We start from the raw sequence: 23087 nt of genomic DNA, 5'->3' as shown, positions 1-23087 counted from the left end.
TTCCTCCTGGCCACATGTTGTTCTTGGTCAAGACTCTGAAACCCGGTAATAGTGCGGTCATCTGTGGGCTGGGAGTCTCCCCAAGAAATCAATAAAGTTGTTAAAATGAAGTTATTAACACAGTAAATCTGGAAATGTAACTTCCACCAGATTGGACTGTGAATTTTGTCCCCATCACATATTAAAAATGCATCAAAGACAGAATGAACCAATACATCAAGAAAAACCGGTTTCAGTTCTATGCTTGGAGTTTCATACTTTCATTTTCTGTTTTTATTCTTTTTCCGATCCGAGAGGCTGAGGACGGAGGAACCTGAAGTACACACTGCAAATCCCCATGAGGCCTGTGTATGATACCGGGCTGTTTAAATAAAATACAGCAGTATTTAATGCCACAGATTGGGCTGAACCGAGCTGTTGAATCCAATGTGACAGGAAAACACAGCAGTTTTGTTTCTGTTGGAAAAATCATGTGACAACAAGACTTGGTTAAAAGTGACCGGAGTAACTAGACCAGCAGGGCTTTTATTGTGAAAGGACGAACCGGACGTGGGTCTGGTTGCGGTACCTTGACTGCGGCGGGTCGGGACGAGCTGCGGTGATTTCCCCTCCGCGGAGCAGACGACGTGCGGCCTCTGTCCGGGTCCTGTTCCCGAGTTCCTGCTGCTTCTATCGGATAAAACAGGCCAACGAACCGCCGACCACCACCGAACCGGACTGGGCTGAGCTCGGCTTCTGACGGCGTCGGTTCGAGGCAGAAATGCGGTTTGTGTGAGAGTTCCCTGACGGTCGTGGAGGAGCCCCCGACAGGAACAGAGCTTGAACCCAGGACTCCAGCGAACCGTGTTTCCACCGCCCCCCCCAGCAGCCATGGCAGCGACACCGACCGCTCTCCGCCTGCTCGCCCTGCTCTCTGCTCTCCTCCCCCGCTGCGAGTCCTTCAACCTGGACGTGGACAAACCCTCCGTGTTCTCCGGACCGGACGGAAGCTACTTCGGCTTCTCGGTGGACTTCTTCAAGACCCTGGACAACCAGAGGTGAGACCCCCGGCGGGGAGGATGGATGTGTTGATGTGTCTGTCCCTGAAGGCAGCACCGTTACAGTTACTGTTTAATTCAGAGTACATTTACATGGTTTGTAGTTTTACTCGATTACTTCATACGGTACTAGTTACTCAGTTTTATTCAGAGTACATTTACATGGTTTGTAGTTTTACTCGATTACTTCATACGGTACTAGTTACTCAGTTTTATTCAGAGTACATTTACATGGTTTGTAGTTTTACTCGATTACTTCATACGGTACTAGTTACTCAGTTTTATTCAGAGTACATTTACATGGTTTGTAGTTTTACTCGATTACTTCATACCGTACTAGTTACTCAGTTTTATTCAGAGTACATTTACATGGTTTGTAGTTTTACTCGATTACTTCATACGGTACTAGTTACTCAGTTTTATTCAGAGTACATTTACATGGTTTGTAGTTTTACTCGATTACTTCATACGGTACTAGTTACTCAGTTTTATTCAGAGTACATTTACATGGTTTGTAGTTTTACTCGATTACTTCATACGGTACTAGTTACTCAGTTTTATTCAGAGTACATTTACATGGTTTGTAGTTTACTCGATTACTTCATACGTTACTAGTTACTCAGTTTTATTCAGAGTACATTTACATGGTTTGTAGTTTTACTCGATTACTTCATACGGTACTAGTTACTCAGTTTTATGGAACCGGACCGTAACACACAGTTAGAAAGTTAAACACTGAAATGGAACCGGACCGTAACACACAGTTAGAAGGTTAAACACGGAAATGGAACCGGACCGTAACACACAGTTAGAAAGTTAAACACTGAAATGGAACCAGATCGTAACACACAGTTAGAAAGTTAAACACGGAAATGGAACCAGACCGTAACACACAGTTAGAAAGTTAAACACTGAAATGGAACCAGACCGTAACACACAGTTAGAAAGTTAAACACTGAAATGGAACCAGACCGTAACACACAGTTAGAAAGTTAAACACTGAAATGGAACCAGACCGTAACACACAGTTAGAAAGTTAAACACGGAAATGGAACCGGACCGTAACACACAGTTAGAAAGTTAAACACTGAAATGGAACCAGACCGTAACACACAGTTAGAAAGTTAAACACTGAAATGGAACCAGACCGTAACACACAGTTAGAAGGTTAAACACTGAAATGGAACCAGACCGTAACACACAGTTAGAAAGTTAAACACTGAAATGGAACCGGACCGTAACACACAGTTAGAAAGTTAAACACTGAAATGGAACCAGATCGTAACACACAGGTAGAAGGTTAAACACGGAAATGGAACCAGACCGTAACACACAGTTAGAAAGTTAAACACTGAAATGGAACCAGACCGTAACACACAGTTAGAAGGTTAAACACTGAAATGGAACCAGACCGTAACACACAGTTAGAAAGTTAAACACTGAAATGGAACCGGACCGTAACACACAGTTAGAAAGTTAAACACGGAAATGGAACCAGACCGTAACACACAGTTAGAAAGTTAAACACTGAAATGGAACCAGACCGTAACACACAGTTAGAAAGTTAAACACGGAAATGGAACCAGACCGTAACACACAGTTAGAAGGTTAAACACGGAAATGGAACCAGACCGTAACACACAGTTAGAAAGTTAAACACGGAAATGGAACCGGACCGTAACACACAGTTAGAAAGTTAAACACGGAAATGGAACCGGACCGTAACACACAGGTAGAAGGTTAAACACGGAAATGGAACCAGACCGTAACACACAGTTAGAAAGTTAAACACGGAAATGGAACCAGACCGTAACACACAGTTAGAAAGTTAAACACTGAAATGGAACCGGACCGTAACACACAGTTAGAAAGTTAAACACGGAAATGGAACCGGACCGTAACACACAGGTAGAAGGTTAAACACGGAAATGGAACCGGACTGTAACACACAGTTAGAAAGTTAAACACGGAAATGGAACCAGACCGTAACACACAGTTAGAAAGTTAAACACGGAAATGGAACCAGACCGTAACACACAGTTAGAAAGTTAAACACTGAAATGGAACCAGACCGTAACACACAGTTAGAAAGTTAAACACGGAAATGGAACCAGACCGTAACACACAGTTAGAAGGTTAAACACTGAAATGGAACCAGACCGTAACACACAGTTAGAAAGTTAAACACTGAAATGGAACCAGACCGTAACACACAGTTAGAAAGTTAAACACGGAAATGGAACCAGACCGTAACACACAGTTAGAAAGTTAAACACGGAAATGGAACCAGACCGTAACACACAGGTAGAAGGTTAAACACTGAAATGGTACCAGACCGTAACACACAGTTAGAAAGTTAAACACGGAAATGGAACCAGACCGTAACACACAGTTAGAAAGTTAAACACGGAAATGGAACCAGATCGTAACACACAGTTAGAAAGTTAAACACGGAAATGGAACCAGATCGTAACACACAGTTAGAAAGTTAAACACGGAAATGGAACCAGATCGTAACACACAGGTAGAAGGTTAAACACTGAAATGGAACCAGATCGTAACACACAGTTAGAAAGTTAAACACGGAAATGGAACCAGATCGTAACACACAGGTAGAAGGTTAAACACTGAAATGGAACCAGACCGTAACACACAGTTAGAAAGTTAAACACGGAAATGGAACCAGATCGTAACACACAGTTAGAAAGTTAAACACGGAAATGGAACCAGACCGTAACACACAGTTAGAAAGTTAAACACTGAAATGGAACCAGACCGTAACACACAGTTAGAAAGTTAAACACGGAAATGGAACCAGACTGTAACACACTCCTCCTCTCCTCCTCATCTCCTCCTCTCCTCTCCTTCTCTCCTCTCCTTCTCTCTTCGTCTCCTCTCCTCCTTGTCTCCTCTCCTCATCCCCTCTTCTCCTCTCCTCATCTCCTCTCCTCCTCGTTCCCTCGTCCCCTCTTCTCCTCTCCTCTCCTCCTCTCTTCATCTCCTCTCCTCATCCCCTCTTCTCCTCTCCTCATCTCCTCTTCTCCTCGTTCCCTTGTCCCCTCTTCTCCTCTCCTCTCCTCCTCTCTTCCTATCCTCTCCTCCTCTCTTCATCTCCTCCTCCTCCCCTCGTCTCCTCTCCTCACCGTCTTTCCTCTGCTCTGTCCTCAGGTCAGATGTTCTGATTGGAGCTCCTCGGGCCAACTCCTCGTCCCCCAGCAGTGTGGTGGAGAGAGGGGCGGTGTACAGCTGCCCCTGGACGAGCTCTTCGTCCTGCCAGCAGCTGCAGTTTGACAACACAGGTAGACGTTGATCATTGACCCCTGACATTAGACGTTAGACGACTTTCACACATACGATGGTTAATACGAGCTTGTTCATCAGAAAACAAACCAAATCCGTTTTTTCATTTTGGTTTTGGAACCGAAATTTTAAAAACTGTGTTTTTTGATCTTTTGTTTTAAATTGAAAAACGAATGAACGAATGATTCGCATGTTGTTTTGTGTTCTAATGTTTTGTTATCTGATGAAACTCAGAAATCAGTTTCCTCTTTGTGGCCACGCAGAGGAAACGACACCAGCTGTTTTAAAAATGGTGAATAACCTGCTGCCAGCTGTGAGAGTTGTTCGTCTCACGTTGATGCTGGTGTTTTGACGGACGGACGATTTCCCAGTTGGAGCTGTTGAGGACGAGGAGCCAGAAATGAAAACTGAGAGTTTTAAAAGTGTTCACAGGACAATCAAACATGTCTGTGGTTCCTGTTGGTGAGACTTTAACACTGACACACTGATGTGTGGGTGGGACCAGGTGGGACCAGCTGGGACCAGGTGGGAGGACACCAACATCAAACCAGGTTTTAATGAAACTACCATGATCCCGACTGATCTCTTTAAATGAAGTTTGTAACATAACAACTACAACCACAGTTTCTACCAGCGGCCGTTAAACATGATCCTGATACTGGATTATTACTGGATGGTTCTGGTGGTACACTGGCCCAGGGCAGGGTGGGGGTGAGTGGGGGCCCAGCGTTGCCCTGTGACCTCCTAATGGGTTAATCCACAGCTGCCGGGCTCTGTGAACGCTGAGGCTTCAACATGTCACATGGTGGGACTGTGACTCAGTAACTGAGTAGATTTAAGATACTCGCAGTACGCTGACAACCTCAGTACTTTATTACTGGACAGTTTTCAGCCTGTGACCTTCATCGAGGACCGAGTCCGGACAGATTACTGCGTCAGTGTGACCTTCCAGTCCTCCTGGTTGTAGTAGCTGTAGTAACAGTGAGTTCAGACACAGCCAGGAATGTGAGCTGAGCTGTGTGGACTCGTCTGTGTGGTGAATCCTGCTCCACACGTCTCTGCTGATTTATTTATGACTTTATTTATTATCTGACGTTATTAGCAGACATGTAGCAGCTTCAGTCCCCAGGACATGTTTCATTTTGGCCTGAGATAAAGTTATTTCCTGATGTTGTCTCAGACACTTGTCACCAACTCTTCAACCTGTTTCCTGATGCTGTCGGACTGACCGCCGACTTCTGGGAAACGCTGTGAAGGAAGATGACAGAGTAAAAGTCAAACCAGCATGAGATAAGCGTGTTCGAGCAGACACGCGAAAACACATTAACAGTCTGCTCAGATAAGATGGACCATGTGATCACCAGAGCCGGTGCTGGTCCAGCTGGGGACTGTTGGTACATGTTTAGTGTCTAGAACATTAACATGTAGGGAGAGGGACGGGACTGGTCTCGTTCTGGAATACAGTGGTTTCTGCCTTCAGGTTAAGCAATCAAATACAGAGTTGAGTGAAAACCAGTTGTTGATTAATTATTTCCTCTGATTGACTTCTTCTCATATCACTTGTTTACCCGATGGAACAGTGGATCCCTGCATTAGGGTCCAGGTGTACCTAATAAAGAGCTCTCTGAGTGCTGTGTGGTTTCTGGCAGGCTTATCAGCGCCGCGGTCTCTGGGTGTGGACAGCGATTGCTCAGGTGTTTTTCCAAACACGTCTGATCCTCTAATGAAACGCTGCAGCCTCCTAAACACCTTTAGTTTCCTGAGCTCAGTGTTAAAGAGGAAAAACAAGACACGATGGAGCGGCAGCTCAGCTCATGTAGCAACAACTGATGATGATGAGGACGCAGTCAGTTGCCCTGAAGGGACAGAAAAAGATGTTTGGTCATGTTTAAACTGGTTCAGATTGTAGTTACACAACGAGGACTGTAGACTCACTGTGAGCGGTAAACAGCGGGATCTGTTTCTGCTGGTGATCATCAGTGATTTGTCATTTCAAATGTTTTGATGTGTAACGTAAAGAAACCGCCTCGTCTGGACAGGAACGCTGTTGATCTGCGTTTTTAACAGTATCTCTTGTAAAAGTGTGTTTTACTCAGTTGACCCCAAACAGATACTGCTGAATACTCCTGTGTGTACTGACAGCTTTAGTAGGTCTTAGAGGGGGGGGTTGGACAGCATGTTGGCTCTGATTCAGGTTGTTTCAGAGACGTCTGCCCACGAGCTGCAGTACGTCAGACCCTGTGGCTCCACCACCGCGGCCTAGTTGTGTGTTTTCTCCAACAATGGAGGTCTTTGTTGCTGATCTGAGCAAAGCTGCAGCAGAGCACAGAGCAGAATGAGCTGGAAATCCAAGTGTTTCTGTGTGTGAGCACGTGTTGTGTCTGAGGTTAGAACCTGGTCTTTAGATGTGACGGTGCAGGACTGGGATTACGTCGTGTTAATGACCTCGGTGTGTGTGGACTGGCTGTGACTCATTGTTTTTTATTTTCATACACGGCCGTGACTCGTCTGTTCTGTTTCTAGGCTGAAAGGTTGTTGTCCTGCCGTGCTGGGCGGCGTCCTACAGCAACAGAGAACAGGGATCAACGCGTGGGTTCACAGCTCTGTGCTGTTTTTGTTTGTTTGGACTGAACAAGGCTCTGGTTTTATTAGTTAGTTGATCCAATCGTCCACCGTTCAACCTGTTAACAAACAGTTGTCTTCCGTTCACTTCACCTCGAGTGGTGAAGACCTGAGCGTCGTCTTAACCAGACTCTCCTCGTGTTAAACACAGGTCTCTGGAGTGAGCTCCTCCTTCCACAAACAAACTGAGACTCAGTCTGTCGTCATGGTAACACTGCTGCCTCGTTACCATAATGACTGATTGCCAAACTATTCCTTTTCTACTTGATCCACACTGACGGGCTGACCGGCACCACCCTCCTGACGGTGTTTGTCAGCAGGTGGAGTTTCCCCACACTGACGGGAAAACCCCAAACATTTCCTCCCAGTCCGCGTTCGCTGTCCCGGACCAGGCTTAAAGACTCATCTGCTTCCTGTCGGTCCCACTAGTGTGGGACGACTCAGACAGCAGCTCCACGGTCAGAGGTCCACCTGCACCCCCCCACCCACCTCCCACCCCTCATTTTAACACTGTGTGTTACTGGACCGAACGGTACACTCCTTGAGGAAACCACCAACAGAAAGAATAAGAAAAACACTGAACACGTCTTCTTTGGTCTGGTCTCACAGTTTACTGGTCTCCAGTGTTGCCAGTTTGGACAGTTCTTCACCCAGTGAAGCCTTTTTAATTTTTATTTATTTATTACTTTGTTAATCAGTATTTTTATTATTTTATTTGAAGCTGATGGTTTCAGATCCACAAAGTTCTCCGGTCCAGGATCTTGTTAGTACGTGAAGTATTTGAGTGTGTTAGTAATTCCTCTGTGTCTGTTTGTAGATGACAGGAGTGACGCTAAAGGAGCTCAGATGGAGTTTAAATCCAAGCAGTGGTTTGGTGCCTCAGTGCGGTCAAACGGAGAACACATCCTGGTGAGACGAAGACTTTCCCAGTGTTAGTTTTAGAACCACCTCGTTTACAGTATCTGTGCGACGCTGCAGTGTGTATTTCTGTGTGTGTGTTTCCAGGCGTGTGCTCCTCTGTACCAGTGGTCCACCTTTGGTGTGTCCGAGCGAGAGCCGGTGGGAACGTGTTACCTGAAGAAAGGAACCACCGTGGTCGAGTACTCGCCCTGCAGATCAAGTGAGTTCCTAGAACTTCACTCAAAAGCAGCGTTTTGTTTTTCACAGAACATAAAGAACTCGTTTTGACGCTGGATCATTTCCTGTCGTACTGCTGACACAGTGTTGGTTTGTGACCAGAGCAGGAAGTAATGGTGTCAGATAAGGAGCTGAGAAGACAGACAGACGGGGAGAGAGAGAGACAGACAGACAGACAGAGAGAGAGAGAGACAGACAGACAGAGACAGACAGACGGGGAGAGAGAGAGAGAGAGAGAGAGACAGACAGGCAGACAGACAGAGAGAGAGAGAGACAGAGAGAGACAGACAGACGGGGAGAGAGAGAGAGAGAGAGAGACAGACAGACAGACAGACGGGGAGAGAGAGAGAGAGACAGGCAGACAGACAGAGAGAGACAGACAGACAGACAGGCAGGCAGCCTGATTGATCGTTGCTGTCTCGTCTCTGTTCAGGTGCCAGCTCCCCAGAGGGACAGGGATTCTGCCAGGCCGGCTTCAGTGCCGACTTCCTCAAGGTGAGTGAACCAGACTGAGACTAATCCGGACTGAACAGCTGCTGATGAGGGACGTTAAACTGTGTTTAATGTTTCTATTGCTGATATCAATGAATCATCAGGAACTTAACTCTGGTTCTTCAAGATCCTTTGTTTCACTATTACAAACGTGGAGTCCCACTAAATGTCGCCCCCCCCTCCAGTTACTGGTCGTCCTGATCAGACCCAAGTTAAACAGAGCGACCGGCCTTCTGTCCTCTGACTAGTGACAGTAACGAGGTTCCTCCATCTTTGTTTTGGTTGTTTCAGAAGAACAACAGGGTGGTGGTGGGAGGTCCCGGCAGCTTCTACTGGCAGGGTGAGTGTCACACTGAGGCAGAGACGGATCACATCCAGGCCAACGGACACGATGTACGCTCCATCTCTTTCCTAGTTAGACTTCTCAGAACATGTGCAGCAGAGAGACGCCAGATTTCCATCCTCAGGGTTTCCCAGAGAAATATTTAGAATGTTTAGACAGACAGACAGACAGGTAATGCTGCTTGGCAGAGGAAGAGACCACATACAGGTCCGAATGAGATCTTAAAACAATGACACATGCAGCAGCAGCAGCAGCAGCAGCAGCAGTAGTAGAGACAAGAACGTCAGACAGTAGGAACAAAACTTGATACGTTGACGTTTCACTGTTTCCTTTGGAACTTAATTTGGATTCTTTTGTTGTGCTCGAGGAGGACGAGAACAAGCTGAGACCTTTTCTAAAACCCACAGACCTGTTTCTGATTCAAAGGTGAAGCCGTGTCCAGTGGGCTGAGGCTGTGACATGGAGAATGGAGAACACCGACTCGGCCTCTTGTCTTAACTAATTATCATTTCCTGTTGAGTCAACCACACACAGTGTTTCTGATTAGTTGTTGTGTCTCTGCGGCTCCTTTAATCACGAAGCCTTCTGTGTTTGAACAAACGTTCTCCTCTGTTCCCTGATGTTCTCCACACAGGTCAGCTGATCTCTGATGACGTCTCGGAGATTTTTACCCGTAGTAACAACGGACCGATACAGTACGTTACGTACTCAAACACCCTCGCCACCAAGTCAGCGAGCGCCCAGTACGACGACAGTTACCTCGGTAAACACACACACACACACCTTTTATTAACAACTGTTTCCTGTTTTCTCACATGTTGTTTGTATCTCACCGAGTGTCTGTCTGTGTCCACCAGGTTACTCTGTGACAGTCGGAGACTTCAACAATGATGGAAAGGACGGTGAGGACAGACACACAGCGTGTGTGTGTGTGTGTGTGAGAGACAGATGAACATGAATTACTAATACTCACCTGACACCTGACAGTTTAGAGATGGTCCAGCTTCCTGCTCGTCGTCCTGTTAACATCACAGTAAACTGAACAGTTGATTTAGTTATAATAATAATAATAATAACTAATAATACTTTCCAGGTTGATCAGTACTGAAACTAACTTTAATATTCAAAGCTAACTGTTCCTCTCATCTCTACAGATTACGTTACTGGCGTCCCTCGGGGAGAGAAGGCGCTGGGTTACGTAAGTGTCAAACGTACAGCTGTCGATTTAATGCCGTGTCGTGATCCATATAACATGATGAATGAAGATCATGTAAGTGCTTTGACCTGCAGAGTTCCTGATGTCTGTTTAAAGTCGTGTTCTGATGTTTCAGGTGAGCGTCTTCAACGGCCTCAACATGGCGTCTATGGTGAACCTGACAGGAAAACAGGTGAGCTGCAGCGTCCGTTCGACGTTTCATCAAACGAAGAGGAAACTTGAACCCAGCTCGTTTCCTGTTTCTCTGAATTTCTTTCTTAGCTCTAATTGTTCCATCTTCCTTCCAGACTGACGTCACGTCTTTCTCATAGTCACCGTGTTGTGGTCTGGAACAAAAACTACAAAACAGTCTGGGCAGAGCCAAAGTCCTGACCTCAGAGCACAGTTCACATTAAACCAGTCCTGAACCACCTCCTCCTCTTCCTCTTCCTCCTTTTCCTCTTACTACAGCTGAATTAACACACACAGCCAAGACCTGTTTGTGTTTTGCAGCGTCTTTCTTTATTGCTGACCGGTGTCTCCTCTGTCTTTTGCAGATGGCTGCTTACTTTGGATACTCAGTGGCCGTTACCGATGTTAATAACGACGGGTGAGTCGTTTTCGGCTCCTCACACTCCTTCTGTCTCCATAAACGTTGATGGTCAAACCTCTTCCACTCTAGAACCAATGTCAAACAATAAATTAATTTTAACACTCCAGGGTTAAACAAGTACTTGAGTACTGACACAGCTGCTTAATGATTTTTATTATTATGTCGTCCATGAGCTACAGGTCCTCAGTCCACAGGCGGATCTGCCTCCCATGCAACAGTCCATGTTTCCTTCATCACTACTTCAGTGTTGTATAGTCTCCCTCACACACAACATCAAATATAGACCGAGTCTCATAACGGGGACCAGAGAAACAGTGATTCATTCTCTGTTTCACCCACATCACACGGCCGAGCCCAAACCAACCAGCTCCCTGAGCCAATGGGAGGAACCTGATCTGTGATTGATGTGATTCAACAGTTCAGTGTTGAAGGACTGATTCATTTCAATAGAAGTCGGCCATTTTGATTTCAGGATTACAGCTTCCAGACAGAGGGGTGTGAAAACCTACTGTAATTATTATTCACCAAGTGATTCCACGTTTTATAATTTCACATTCACATTTTATTGACTCAGGTTTTCAGCAGCAAAAAGCCAACGTGTGAAGAAAACATAAAGCTTCTTCCACCTTACATCAAACTGAACAAATAACTTACAGACAGAGAAATTAAAGAGCATTGAAGAAGAGGGCCGAGCAGCTGTGGAGGTTTAGAGTTCACAGTACATAAACCTCTTCATCAGAAGTTGGAGGAAGGTCTGGACACAGATGTCAGGAACCTGTGGGGAGCGTTGGAGCCTGACATTTACAGCGAGTTGGTCGAGTATCCAGTTAGAGAGAGACGGAAACGTTTCTGTTTCATATGTTAATGTAACAAAGGCTCTGGTCTCCTCGTCTCTTCACTCAGATTCTGGTGGTGACGTCCGTTTCAGGAGCTTTTAGTGTGTTTCTCTTGCTCCTTAAACACCAGCTTTAAAATGTAGAATCTTGCTAAGTGTGAGTCGGGTCTCTCTTCTGTTTTTCTTCAGTTTGCTGGATCTGCTGGTTGGAGCTCCTCTCTTCATGGACAGAGGCTCAGATGGAAAACTCAGGGAGCTGGGACAGGTAGGAAATGCTCTTCTACATCTTCAGACTGTGAAATGTGCATGTCGTCGTCTTTAAACCCCAGGGTTACTGGTTCAATTCCCGGCTTCTTCAATATCAAGCTCCAGGATTCTCCAAAGTAAAAAACCCAACAAAATGTACATAAAAGTACATATATGGAATGAAGTAACAATCATAACCACGTCCTAATATAGATCATCTTATATACATATGAACTAACAATAATAAACGGGATGCAGGCTCCCTCACAATGTTAGAGGTTCAACACAGTGAAACACCCCCCAGAAGTGGAGACTTGTAGCTAATGTTAAGAGTAAAAACCAGTCTGCAGTATTGTGTTTGTACTTTACTGCCCATCAGTTTCCCAGTCAACATTTTTATAATAACAATGTGTGACATGACACACTCAGGTGTTTGTGGTAGTTATGAACCTCCACCTAACGACCTGCAGAATCTGAGGGTCGTTTTCAGCAGGAAGCAGCTGTTTGTAGAGAAGAAGCTCTGAACAGTCTACGACCTGCTGAGCAGCTGATGAACATAAAGAGCAGATGTTTCTCTGAGGAGATGGTGGAGACCAAAGTCGGAGCTAAAAGTAGAGGTTTAGATTCATCAGCTGGACACAAACGTTCCTCCACGTGAATCTTCTTGTTGATCTGGAACTGCTTCGAAGCTGACGTGTCAGTTCTGCTGTGTGTCTCCTCCAGGCGTCTGTGTACCTGAGTAGTGGTGGATTTTCCTTCCAGCCGCCCAAGACGCTCCCTGGGTTTGAACCATACGGCAGGTTCGGCTCTGCCATTGCAGCTCTGGGAGACCTGGACATGGACGGATACAACGGTAAGACACACACACATTCACCACCAGCCTAATAACCCCCCCACAGACACACACACACCCACCCTCGCTTCATGTCGCCTCGTTTCTTCCAGATGTGGCCGTCTCTGCTCCGTACGGAGGCCCCGATCGCAACGGCTTAGTCTACATCTATAACGGTCGCTCTCAAGGACCCGACCTGTCGCCTTCCCAGGTAAGTACCACAAACATGTCCAGTGTTGGATCTATACCTGTCTGAGGACAGGATGTTCCTGTTCCTCAGAATGAATCCTACTCACGTGTCCTCTAGCGCCACCATGAGGTTCACTGTGGTTTTAACTGAAACGACGGTCAGATGGTTTGAAGCTGATATTACCACAGGGTCCATTTAACATGTTTCACCTCTGTCCGTGATGACAGGGAGTTGAACGGCAGAAATACGGTGTTCATGTTATAAAGTCCAACAGGAATGTGCTCTGACATGTACAGGATCTTAAAACAGAAACCTGGATTAAACTAATCATCTTATCACCTTAAACAAGAAGGAAGCTCCGAGCTTCACAATCCTGACACGGAGCACTTTTATTCACATGATGCTGTGTTTCTTCCCTCAGGTGCTGCAGGGAAGATGGGCGTCCAGCTACATGCCCGCCAGCTTTGGATACTCCATGACTGGAAATACTGACATAGACCAGAACGGGTATCCAGGTACACACTCAGTACTGCATGTAAAGGACGTGTGAGCTGCTGCTGTTAAAAAACGCTGATGTGTCTCTGTTTACAGATTTAATAGTGGGAGTGTTCGGTGCAGACAAAGCTGTTTTATACAGGTAATCAACAATCATAGTGTGTGTGTGTGTGTGTGTGTGTGTGTGTGTGTGTGTGTGTGTGTGTGTGTGTGTGTGTGTGTGCGTGTGTGCTCCTGCTGTGACTGTACATGTGATGGCAGCTGAGCAGTTTAATGAGCGAGGCCACCTCTGATATCAAAGAGCTGCTGCGTTCACTCACGGTGCTCCTACCGACACATTTAACCCCTTCACCGCTGATTTCTGTTCCCCTGCTGAGGTCTGGTTTTCTATAATCCGGCAGTGAATTCTGTTTAAGAATTAGGAGTAAGCACAGGTTTATTTTCTGAGTAGAGGAACGCTAAACAAAAATAACTCGAAGAGATGGCTGCTTTACCACCACTGCACACTGCAGATCTGTTTCTGATGGAGCCTGGGAATTCCCTGTGCCTGTATCTCCCTGTCTGGGATTATTAATCATTCAGTTAGTTTCTGAATACAGCAAGAGTTTCAAATCTGAGCAGCAGTCTTTATCGAGCTGCAGATAAGATTAGAAATTATTTTAGGTTATTGACAGCAGCTGTGCTGCGAGAGGAAGTTCTAATCTGCCGGCTTCTGTCTCTGTAATAAAAAGCTTTGGTGGCAGATAAAGAAATGCATTATGTAAAAAACTAACTTTAACTTCTGTCTGTGTGTCAGAGCTCGACCAGTGATCAGCGTGAACGCCACATTAGACATAACACCTCAGATCATAAACCCAGAGGAAAAGAACTGCACACTGCCTGGAACCAGCACACGTGTGTCCTGGTGAGTCCTCCCCCTCCTTTAGGCTGATTGACTGTCTCATAATCATTTTCTGTACAGTAAAAACAAACAGAACATTCATGGCGAGTATTTTGATCAGTGTGAAAATATCAAATATTTCTCAAATGTGAAGATTTGCAGCAGTTTCTTTCTTTCTTTCTTCTTATTTTGAAATGTTTGATTTACTTCATACATTTAGTATAAGAGGCCCAGGTGACTTTTTCTGCAGAGTAACTAATACTTTAGGATGCTGTTTGAGTATCTTTGCAGACTTTTACTGTAGTAAACTTACTCACGTCTACTAAAATATATTTTTTGCAAACATAAGACAAACTCACATCAATCTGAACATTAAACATCCAGTAAAGTTCCGTTACTGAACTGAATTGAATAAATCCCAGTCTGAGGCCCACACCATGACTTTAAGTACTGCCTCTGTACCCTGTTAAATACTTTTTAAAATACCTTTTCACTGTACCTAGAGAGGGAAAGTACTACAGTACAGTACCGTTTGTGTGTTTACCAGTTTTAGGGTGAAGTACTGTCTGAAGGCCAGCGGCCGCGGAGCTCCATCTGCTCTCAGTAAGTAAAACACCACCTCTTACCTGGTCGTGTGTGTGCAGCACACACCTGAGATTCACTAGGTTTGTCGTCTGTCCAGTTTTTCGCGTGGACCTCATGTTGGACCGTCTGAAGCAGAAGGAGTCGACCAAACGTGTGTTCTTCCTGCACAGTCGGACCTTTCAGTACTCCAAGGAAACAATAGTAACCAACTCCAAAGGCCTGGCCTGTGAGGAGCAGGATGTCTTCCTGAGGGTGAGGAAACCAATCCAATGGTATTTATCTGTTCGATTATTGTGGGAAACGTTTACTCGTCCTGTCAGATTTATATAAAGAGAGATATTTGTTGAACTACATAGACAGATATTTAACTTCAGACACAACAGTGAAGAACACACCTGTGGTCGCGACTCGGTTTCACCTCCTCAGAATAAAATCTGTCTTTGCGTCTGTCAGGACGATCAGGATTTCCGGGATAAGATCACGCCCATCTCCGTGGTGATGGAGTACAGTATGGACTACCAGAAGGCTGCAGACAAGACCGGGCTGCTGCCCATCCTCGACATGTTGGCTCCGTCCAACGTCACCAAGCAGGTAACGCCACCGAGTGTGTTCTGTTAACGTCCTGTTTTAATATGTGAGCTTGGAGAACGTCTTCCCTCTCTAATGTTTTTAATTTATTATTATTATTATTATTATTATTATTAATGTCAGCATGTGGTCCTGACTTGTGACTGAGCTGCTTTTTCTTTTTCTTGTCTTCCTCCCTTCCTTCCTTCCTTTCTTCCTCCCTTCCTTCCTTTCTTCCTTCCTTCCTTTGCTCCCCCCTCCTCCCTTTTCCCTCTCTCAGGCTCACATCCTGCTGGACTGTGGAGACGACAACATCTGTAAACCAGACCTCAGGTTGTCAGTGAAGAGGTAAGAAACTCCTGCTTTTTATCTGGGAGATGTTCTAAGTGAAAAGAAGATATTTGAACCACTGTCTTCCTTGATCACAGCGACCGTGAGCAGATTTATATCGGAGACGATAACGCTCTGACTCTGGAGGTGAGTGCAGAGAATCAGGGAGAGGGGGCGTACGAGGCCGAGCTCCTGGTCTACCCCCCAGAACAGGCCGACTTCACCGGGGTCATCCGCAAGGAGGTAACTGAGGAAGCTGTGAAACGTTAATGCAGCTGAATCTGAAATATTAATGAACTGATGTAAAGAACAGTGTTTTCTGGAGGCTGTGGTTTCACTATGTGAACAGCAGCTTTATTTGAGATGATTGTTGTTAATTCTCAGGACTCAACCCCACAGTCCTCTAACAAACCCAGTCTCTGTGGTTCTTTGCTACAGTCTGTCTTGGAGCCGTCTTTATGTTGCTCATGTTTACACGTCTAACGTCGCCCTTCCTTCCTCATTTGGATCATTTAAAGTTGTAGTTAAGGAAGTCAGAGTTGATGAGCACCAGGTGCTGCTGGCTTTTGGCTTCAGGGTTTATTTGGTTTTAATGTTAATATTTTCCCTGTGTGGCCTTTGTCCTGTTCTGTGTACAGAGCTGCAGTGGGCACTGTTAGTAGTAATGTCAGTAAAGCAAAGCATCACTACAGTGTGTAAGGAATCAAAGTTTGTATTAGCGCCGTGTTGTTTTTCACAGAACCTCAGCAGGCTGTCCTGTGCTTACAAGAAAGAAAATCAGACCAAGATGGTGGTTTGTGACCTGGGGAACCCCATGAAAGGAGGAACCAAGGTCAGTGCTCACTGTGATACTGACCCGTAAAATATCAAGAAAAGCCGACAGAGCAACAGAGCTAACTAAACTGCTGCTGTTCATGTCAGTTCTTAGGCTTTAAATTCCTTTGGAGAGTTTATGTAATAAAGTATTTACTACAATGATGGCAGGTAGTTCTTCTACAGGGCGCTGTTTTTCATCTCCTTCTGCTCTCTGATTGGTTCTTTATGTCTCTTCCTGTGCTGTGATTGGCCAGATTCTGGCTGAGTTGAGGTTCAGCGTGCACCAGCTGTCAGAGGACGACACATCTGTGAAGTTTGATCTACAGATAGTGAGGTACAGTCCTGAACCATCTTCACTCTGTTGTAGCAGAACTGAAACATGTTGATACGAGTCAGTGTGACGTTCCCTTCCTGAGGATATCGTTATCTGTGATGTCTCTGTGGAAAAGAATCATTCAGAATCCTCGTGATTTTACGTTTTTCTCAGTATCACAGGAAAATACACAGCAAACAGGAGCAGTTCCAGTGATGTAACAGTAACTAGTGATCAAAAAGAGTTTACATGCTGATCTGAGCTCCTCGTGGGGAAGTCCTGTGAAGACGTAGAGTGACGAGTGATCGGCGAGCAGAAGAAGAATTACTCTGACCTCAAATGACAGACACTTGCATTCCTAAACAACTGACATAGGAGGTTTCAAGCAAAGTTTCTGTGGATCATGTGGATGATTAAGGTCACGGTCTAGGTTTCCTGTGAGGGAGAAACATGGAGACTCTTAACTATCACATGCCAACACAACATCACATCCTGCAGCACCCTCCCCCGTTCACACAGTTTGGAGTTGGAATCAAACTTCACTGCCAGAATAAAGCAGGGCGAACAGAGGCTGGTACCTGGATACTGCTGCACTGAGCCATCCTCAGACAGGCAGTGTGAAACAGCTGATCGGCTCTCAGGCCCAGGCGTTACATCAGCTTTCATTGAAGCAGAGCTGTTTGTGTCCTCGGCCTCATTTAAATAACAAAAACCCAGAGAGAAGCAGCTCACAGTGCGTCTCCACATTCCTCCGAGTGAATCTGTGAGTTCGTGTTTGTGTGAGAGGGGGAGGGAGAGGGAGGTATGTTAATGACAGGTTTCAGCTGGTTGCAGTCTGACAGCTGATTTACTGGGGTGTCAGGAGAGCAGCATCTAGGCCTGGTGCTCTGGAATAAAAGGAACAGTACCACTTTGTAGAAGTACTCAGTTACAAGAAAGTACCGTAAGTACCCAGTAGGCAGAACAAGTCATTGTGTATTAGATTCTAATTACTGATGCATCAAAGCATAGAAACCGTTCACTACATGTCAGAACAGGGACACCAAGTGCAGCAGAACATCCTTTTCTGTTTAAGCAGCTGCAGCAGCACCACCCTGTGGCTGCACCCAGTGAAGCAGCAGCTCCAGTTTCTGTTTGTCTCATGCTGACATTGAATTTTTTATTCTATATTTATTGTTAACTTCTCACCTGCTGTTTTACTGATGAATGTCTTCACTGTGTGTTTCAGCTCAAACCAGTTCAACAACACCAGCCCCCGAGTCTCCAGCATCACCAAGTTGGCTGTCCTCGCCAAAGTCTCCATCAGAGGGTAACGTGTCCCACCGAGCATTACACTGTCCATATGTAGATTATTCTCAGTGTTACTGATGTAGCTCAGACCGCACAGGAAGGAGGTGGTGATGACTTCACCTCTGCAGTAGGTGGAGGCTGGACTCAGGTCGTACAGGTGGGTGCTGGGGTGGAGGCGGAGCTTTCAAGCAGCAGCATAGTTTCATGCTGAGCAGAGTGTCGGCAGGCGTGCAGCGACATGAAAACACCACCTCAGATAAAAGAGCAGAGGTGGAGGAAGTACTCACACCCTGTAGATAAGTAAAAGTACTAATACTGCACAGTGAGAATACTTGGTTAAAATAGTAGTTATCTAAAAGTAAGTAGTTTAATTAGCAGTAAAATGTGCCTGTGTTTGTTGTGCAGTACTATTGTACTTTGTTAAGTAGTAAACAGTATTTTACTGCTGTAGTTGAGGTGGAGCTGATCATTCTGAACCGTGGTCACTGGTTTTGGTTGTGACTGTGTTTCTCGCTCTGCAACTGGAACCAGGAAATACTGAATCTCAGATAAATGTAGTGGAGTAAAAATATATCAAGAACTACAAGTACACAGTGTGATGAACAGAAATACTCCAGTAAAGGAGCCTAATTTTGTACTTAAACACAGTACTTGAGGATACTGTAGTACTGTAGAAGCTGACTGATGTGATGTCAGGAAGAAGACGAGGTTCTGTAGAAACACACAGGACCACATGTTCTGTGATGGAACAGTATCGATGTACACAAAGTACAGTATTTGTACCACTTCGGCTCATAGCGTCGATCATCTCTCCTGCAGGTCGTCGTCTCCGGGTCAGGTTCTGGTTCCGATCGCCAACTGGAAAGTGAAAGAGCCTCCTGTGGTCGGAGACGACATTGGGCCGCAGATAGTGCATGTCTACGAGGTACAAAAACACACATTCACAGTGTGTATGGATTAGTAGTAGTAGTAGTAGTAGTAGTAGTAGTAGTAGTAGTAGTAGTAGAGTATTAAGTACAGGTGTTTGTGGTATTCTGTCCACCACACACACTCAATCATCCTGTTAGTTTAGTGTTAGGTTTACAGTCTTCAGGTTTATTAACCATTCATGCCCCCTACCGCCCCACAGCTGCTCAACAGTGGGCCCAGTACGATCAGTAAGGCGGCGCTGCAGGTGGACTGGCCGTACCACTTCAAGAACGGCTCTCTGCTCTACATCACCAGCTACGAGACCGAGGGTCCCATCAACTGCACCACCGACATCGAGATCAACCCGCTCAACGTCTCGGTGAGAAACTCGCACGCAGCGGAAATAGAGCTGCAGGGTGCGGGCTCCGACCTCCAGAGCTGCAGGGTGCGGGCTCCGACCTGCAGAGCTGCAGGGTGCGGGCTCCGACCTGCAGAGCTGCAGGGTGGGGGCTCCGACCTCCAGAGCTGCAGGGTGCGGGCTCCGACCTGCAGAGCTGCAGGGTGCGGGCTCCGACCTGCAGAGCTGCAGGGTGCGGGCTCCGACCTGCAGAGCTGCAGGGTGCGGGCTCCGACCTCCAGAGCTGCAGGGTGCGGGCTCCGACCTGCAGAGCTGCAGGGTGCGGGCTCCGACCTGCAGAGCTGATCCTCACATATTCCATGAATCACGTGGACAGTAACTGACAGTGTCTACTATCTTAATGTGTGTGTGTGTGTGTGTGTGTGTGTGTGTGTGTGTGTGTGTGTGTGTGTGTGTGTGTGTGTGTGTGTGTGTGTGTCAGAACCCGTTGGCTCCAGCGAAGAACACCAGCAGTGACCCACCCAGAGGAGGGGGGGAGGGACGAAACCATATCCGCAAGAGAGACCTGGAGTCACAGAAGGACCCACAGAACGACCTGCAGACACTGGTACACACACACACACACTCACTGCTGTATTTGTTGTGGGAAGTTCAAAAGATAAGATTTGATAAGAACTGTTCATGTATGGATCTTACTGCTCTGACTCTGTGTGTGTGTGTGTGTGTGTGTGTGTGTGTGTGTGTGTGTGTGTGTGTGTGTGTGTGTGTGTGTGTGTGTGTGTGTGTGTGTGTGTGTGTGTGTGTGTAGGACTGCAACACAGCAGCGTGTCTGCGGCTGAAATGTCAGGTGGGTCGTCTGGAGAGAGGGAAGAACGCCATCATCTTCATCTACTCCAGGCTGGACGTCAACAACTTCCTCAGGGTAAAAAACTAATCGGACGGTTTCTGTTCACCACGTCTTTCCGGTCCCATCGATCGTCAGAGCTACACTAGTTCAACACTGGGCTAAAAACCTGACACGAACACAGGAGCAGCTACAGCTGGATCTTCATGTGTCACTCTTTGTTTTTCTCTTCAGCCTGAGAACCAGAATCGTTCGTACGTGGTCCGGTCCACAGCCTCCTTCAGCGTCATCGAGATGCCGTACAAGAACCTGGCGTCGGAGCTGCCGTCCAACAGCACCACGGTAAGACGCAACACAGTGATCAGCACACAGCAGCAACAGCCCGGCTCAGGGAGCTGACGTAGAACATGAGTTCACCTCCGGTCCTAAGTGTCTCCAGCTGATGGTCTGGGAGTTTGGTGTCTGGGGTTTATGAGACCATCGTTACACAGGTGGACCGGGTCCATGCAGGTGGACCCTGGTCATTTCTGTCTCTGCTGGGGTGGAAGGTGTTGAAATGTGACTGTGTGTTTTCAGGTGAGTGTGTCGGTGATGTGGGTGGCGGACACTCCTCAGCCGGTGCCGGGCTGGGTGGTGGCTCTGGCTGTGCTGGCGGGACTGCTGCTGCTGGCGCTGCTCATCTTCATCATGTACAAGGTGAGAAACGAGAGTACTCACAAGTTTTACTTGGGTACCAGTAGATACAGGAACGTGTTGGTGGTATTCAGACACACTTCATGTTCTTATGTTGGACCTTTATCCAGAAACAGCTGATAACAAACTGTAGATCTGTTTTATCATTTTCAGCTGACGACTGAAGACAAACCTGTCCTGTATATTATGTAATTCTGTCCCTTCTCCTCCTCAGCTGGGTTTCTTTAATCGAGTGCGCCCCCCGCAGGAGGACGGCACTGAGAAGGAGCAGCTGCAGCCGGAGGAGAACGGCAACACTGACGCCTAGAGGTCGAACTGTGTCAGTACAGAAAGCAGAAACATTTCAGGGTTTAACAGCTGTATTCACTGCTCAGCAGCAGATAACGGTACTAAGTTCACTTAACGAGATTTTTTCTTTTCTTTTATGTGTTTGGATGAGAAGCTTCAACTGGAAAACGCTGGTCACAGGTGAAATGCTCAAATCGATTGATTGATTTAAAAATCAACAGAACAAGAAAAGGCCGAAGAGAAAAGCATCAACTGCAAATAAAAAATATTTAATATAGTATAAATGATAAAAATGCTCCTCAGCTCTCTTATAAAAAGCCAACACTGTCAGGAGAGTGTCCTCTACGTCTCTCAGGCTAATTAACACCTGTCATTTCCTGTTTACCTGGCTCCTGATCTATGCTAAGCTAACCGCTCTGATGATGAAGGCTTGACATCGTTCAGGGAAAAGGAGGAAGTGCAGAGTTCGTATTAGGTGAGAACAGAGGGCCCCCCCCCCCCTTTAGATAAACTGATTAACACGTGATTATCTACGTATTTGAGCATCAGCAACAAAACAGCAATAAGTGGCATGAGCTGCACTCAGAACTCTATTTTTGGATAAAGTGCTACAGTAATATATTTCCTATAGTTCCCTTCATATTTTCTTAAACTGGTTTTGTTGTGTGGGGACGCTGTTTGGACCTGGAACGGTTTTACTTTGGGATGCTGGGAGGTTTTTTTTTTAGTATTTTTACTTTCCTTGTTCTTTCTGCTTGATGATAATTAATAAGTTTGACTCATTTCAAGTTGATTCATAAACTCACTGGACCGTTTGTTAAATCTTCCCGACAGTTACTGACAGGACTAAAGTAGTTATTTAGTAAAGGCGTCAAACTAACGTTCGTTTGCAGTTTTAGCGCCTGGAGAACATTAGTGTACAGTACAGTACTACAGTACTACATGTAGTACTGGGACTGCAGTAGGGAACCTGTTCTCCACTCATCAATCATAGGGGATTGTGTAAAACGTAGGGGGCGGGGCTTAACAAACGGTCAGTGAGGTCATTTCATGGTTTTTCTCTTCGGTTGAATCGTTTCTCCTGAGACGTCCGAGCAGCGTCTGGCTGTTTGCAGTTTTATGTCTGAGTGAGTCGGTGTGTGTCGAAAAAGAAAATGTTGAATATGAATTCACCCATATTGGGTTCAAGTACTAATTGTAAAAACCACATGACTCCAGTTAATCACAGTAAAGGCCACAGGAACTCGTAGTTAGCGCATCACTGTTTTTCTTTTCTGCTTTGCGTTTGTCGTCTCTGAAAGTCATCACCACCATTTGTACTTCTACTACTACTACTACTACTACTACTACTACTCCTGCTCACGGATGAGGTTTACTCATGTAATGGAGGGAAAAGGTTCGGGTCTCCTGAGTGGGACCAAACCAACTGAACTTCGTTCGTCTTCTGAAGGTAGTAACAGAGGAGTAGTGGCAGTACGAGCACTGGTCTTAGATCAGTAGTGGAACCACTCTCAGGACTGGTTCTTCACACTGGACCTCCTTCTGGAACCAGATTCCTCGTACTTAGTTTTACTTTGAGCGGTGTTGAAGGACGTCCAGGTGACTCGTGTCCCGTGAAGCCGGTCCTGTTTTCTCTCTGTGACATGTTGATGTTCTTTCACCTAGAGAATAAAACTTAACTGTTCCATAAAGAAATTATTCACATTTGAAATGAAATAAACTGATTTCTTCACATTTCCTTCAGTGTTTTGTCTTGATTTACATTTTTATTCTTTAACGTTCACGTCTGAAACTAAACAGAACTAAAACGAGCTCATCTGCACATATTTGACTGTGACCGTCCAGACTCCTGAACTCTGGTCAGTACAGATCAGAAA

General features: G+C 45.9%; 1 protein-coding gene across 1 annotated transcript; it reads left to right on the top strand.

Moving 5' to 3' along the window:
- Positions 1-574: 574 nt before the first annotated feature.
- Positions 575-21359, top strand: itgav (integrin, alpha V). Its single transcript, XM_026377422.1, has 32 exons — positions 575-1037; positions 4206-4336; positions 7777-7868; positions 7965-8079; positions 8530-8591; positions 8880-8928; positions 9566-9694; positions 9789-9833; positions 10086-10129; positions 10263-10319; positions 10684-10736; positions 11764-11839; positions 12544-12673; positions 12766-12863; positions 13264-13357; positions 13434-13479; positions 14134-14241; positions 14765-14820; positions 14900-15054; positions 15256-15393; positions 15650-15717; positions 15798-15942; positions 16439-16531; positions 16770-16849; positions 18057-18137; positions 18938-19043; positions 19248-19406; positions 19867-19992; positions 20194-20307; positions 20464-20571; positions 20806-20925; positions 21137-21359. Exons 1-32 carry the CDS (start codon positions 871-873, stop codon positions 21227-21229), a joined length of 3138 nt encoding a protein of 1045 aa, XP_026233207.1. The 5' UTR covers positions 575-870; the 3' UTR covers positions 21230-21359.
- Positions 21360-23087: the final 1728 nt, after the last annotated feature.

Source organism: Anabas testudineus, chromosome 21, assembly GCF_900324465.2.
Source record: "Anabas testudineus chromosome 21, fAnaTes1.2, whole genome shotgun sequence".
Lineage (NCBI taxonomy): Eukaryota > Metazoa > Chordata > Actinopteri > Anabantiformes > Anabantidae > Anabas > Anabas testudineus.
This window is presented reverse-complemented; position numbering and strand designations above follow the sequence as displayed.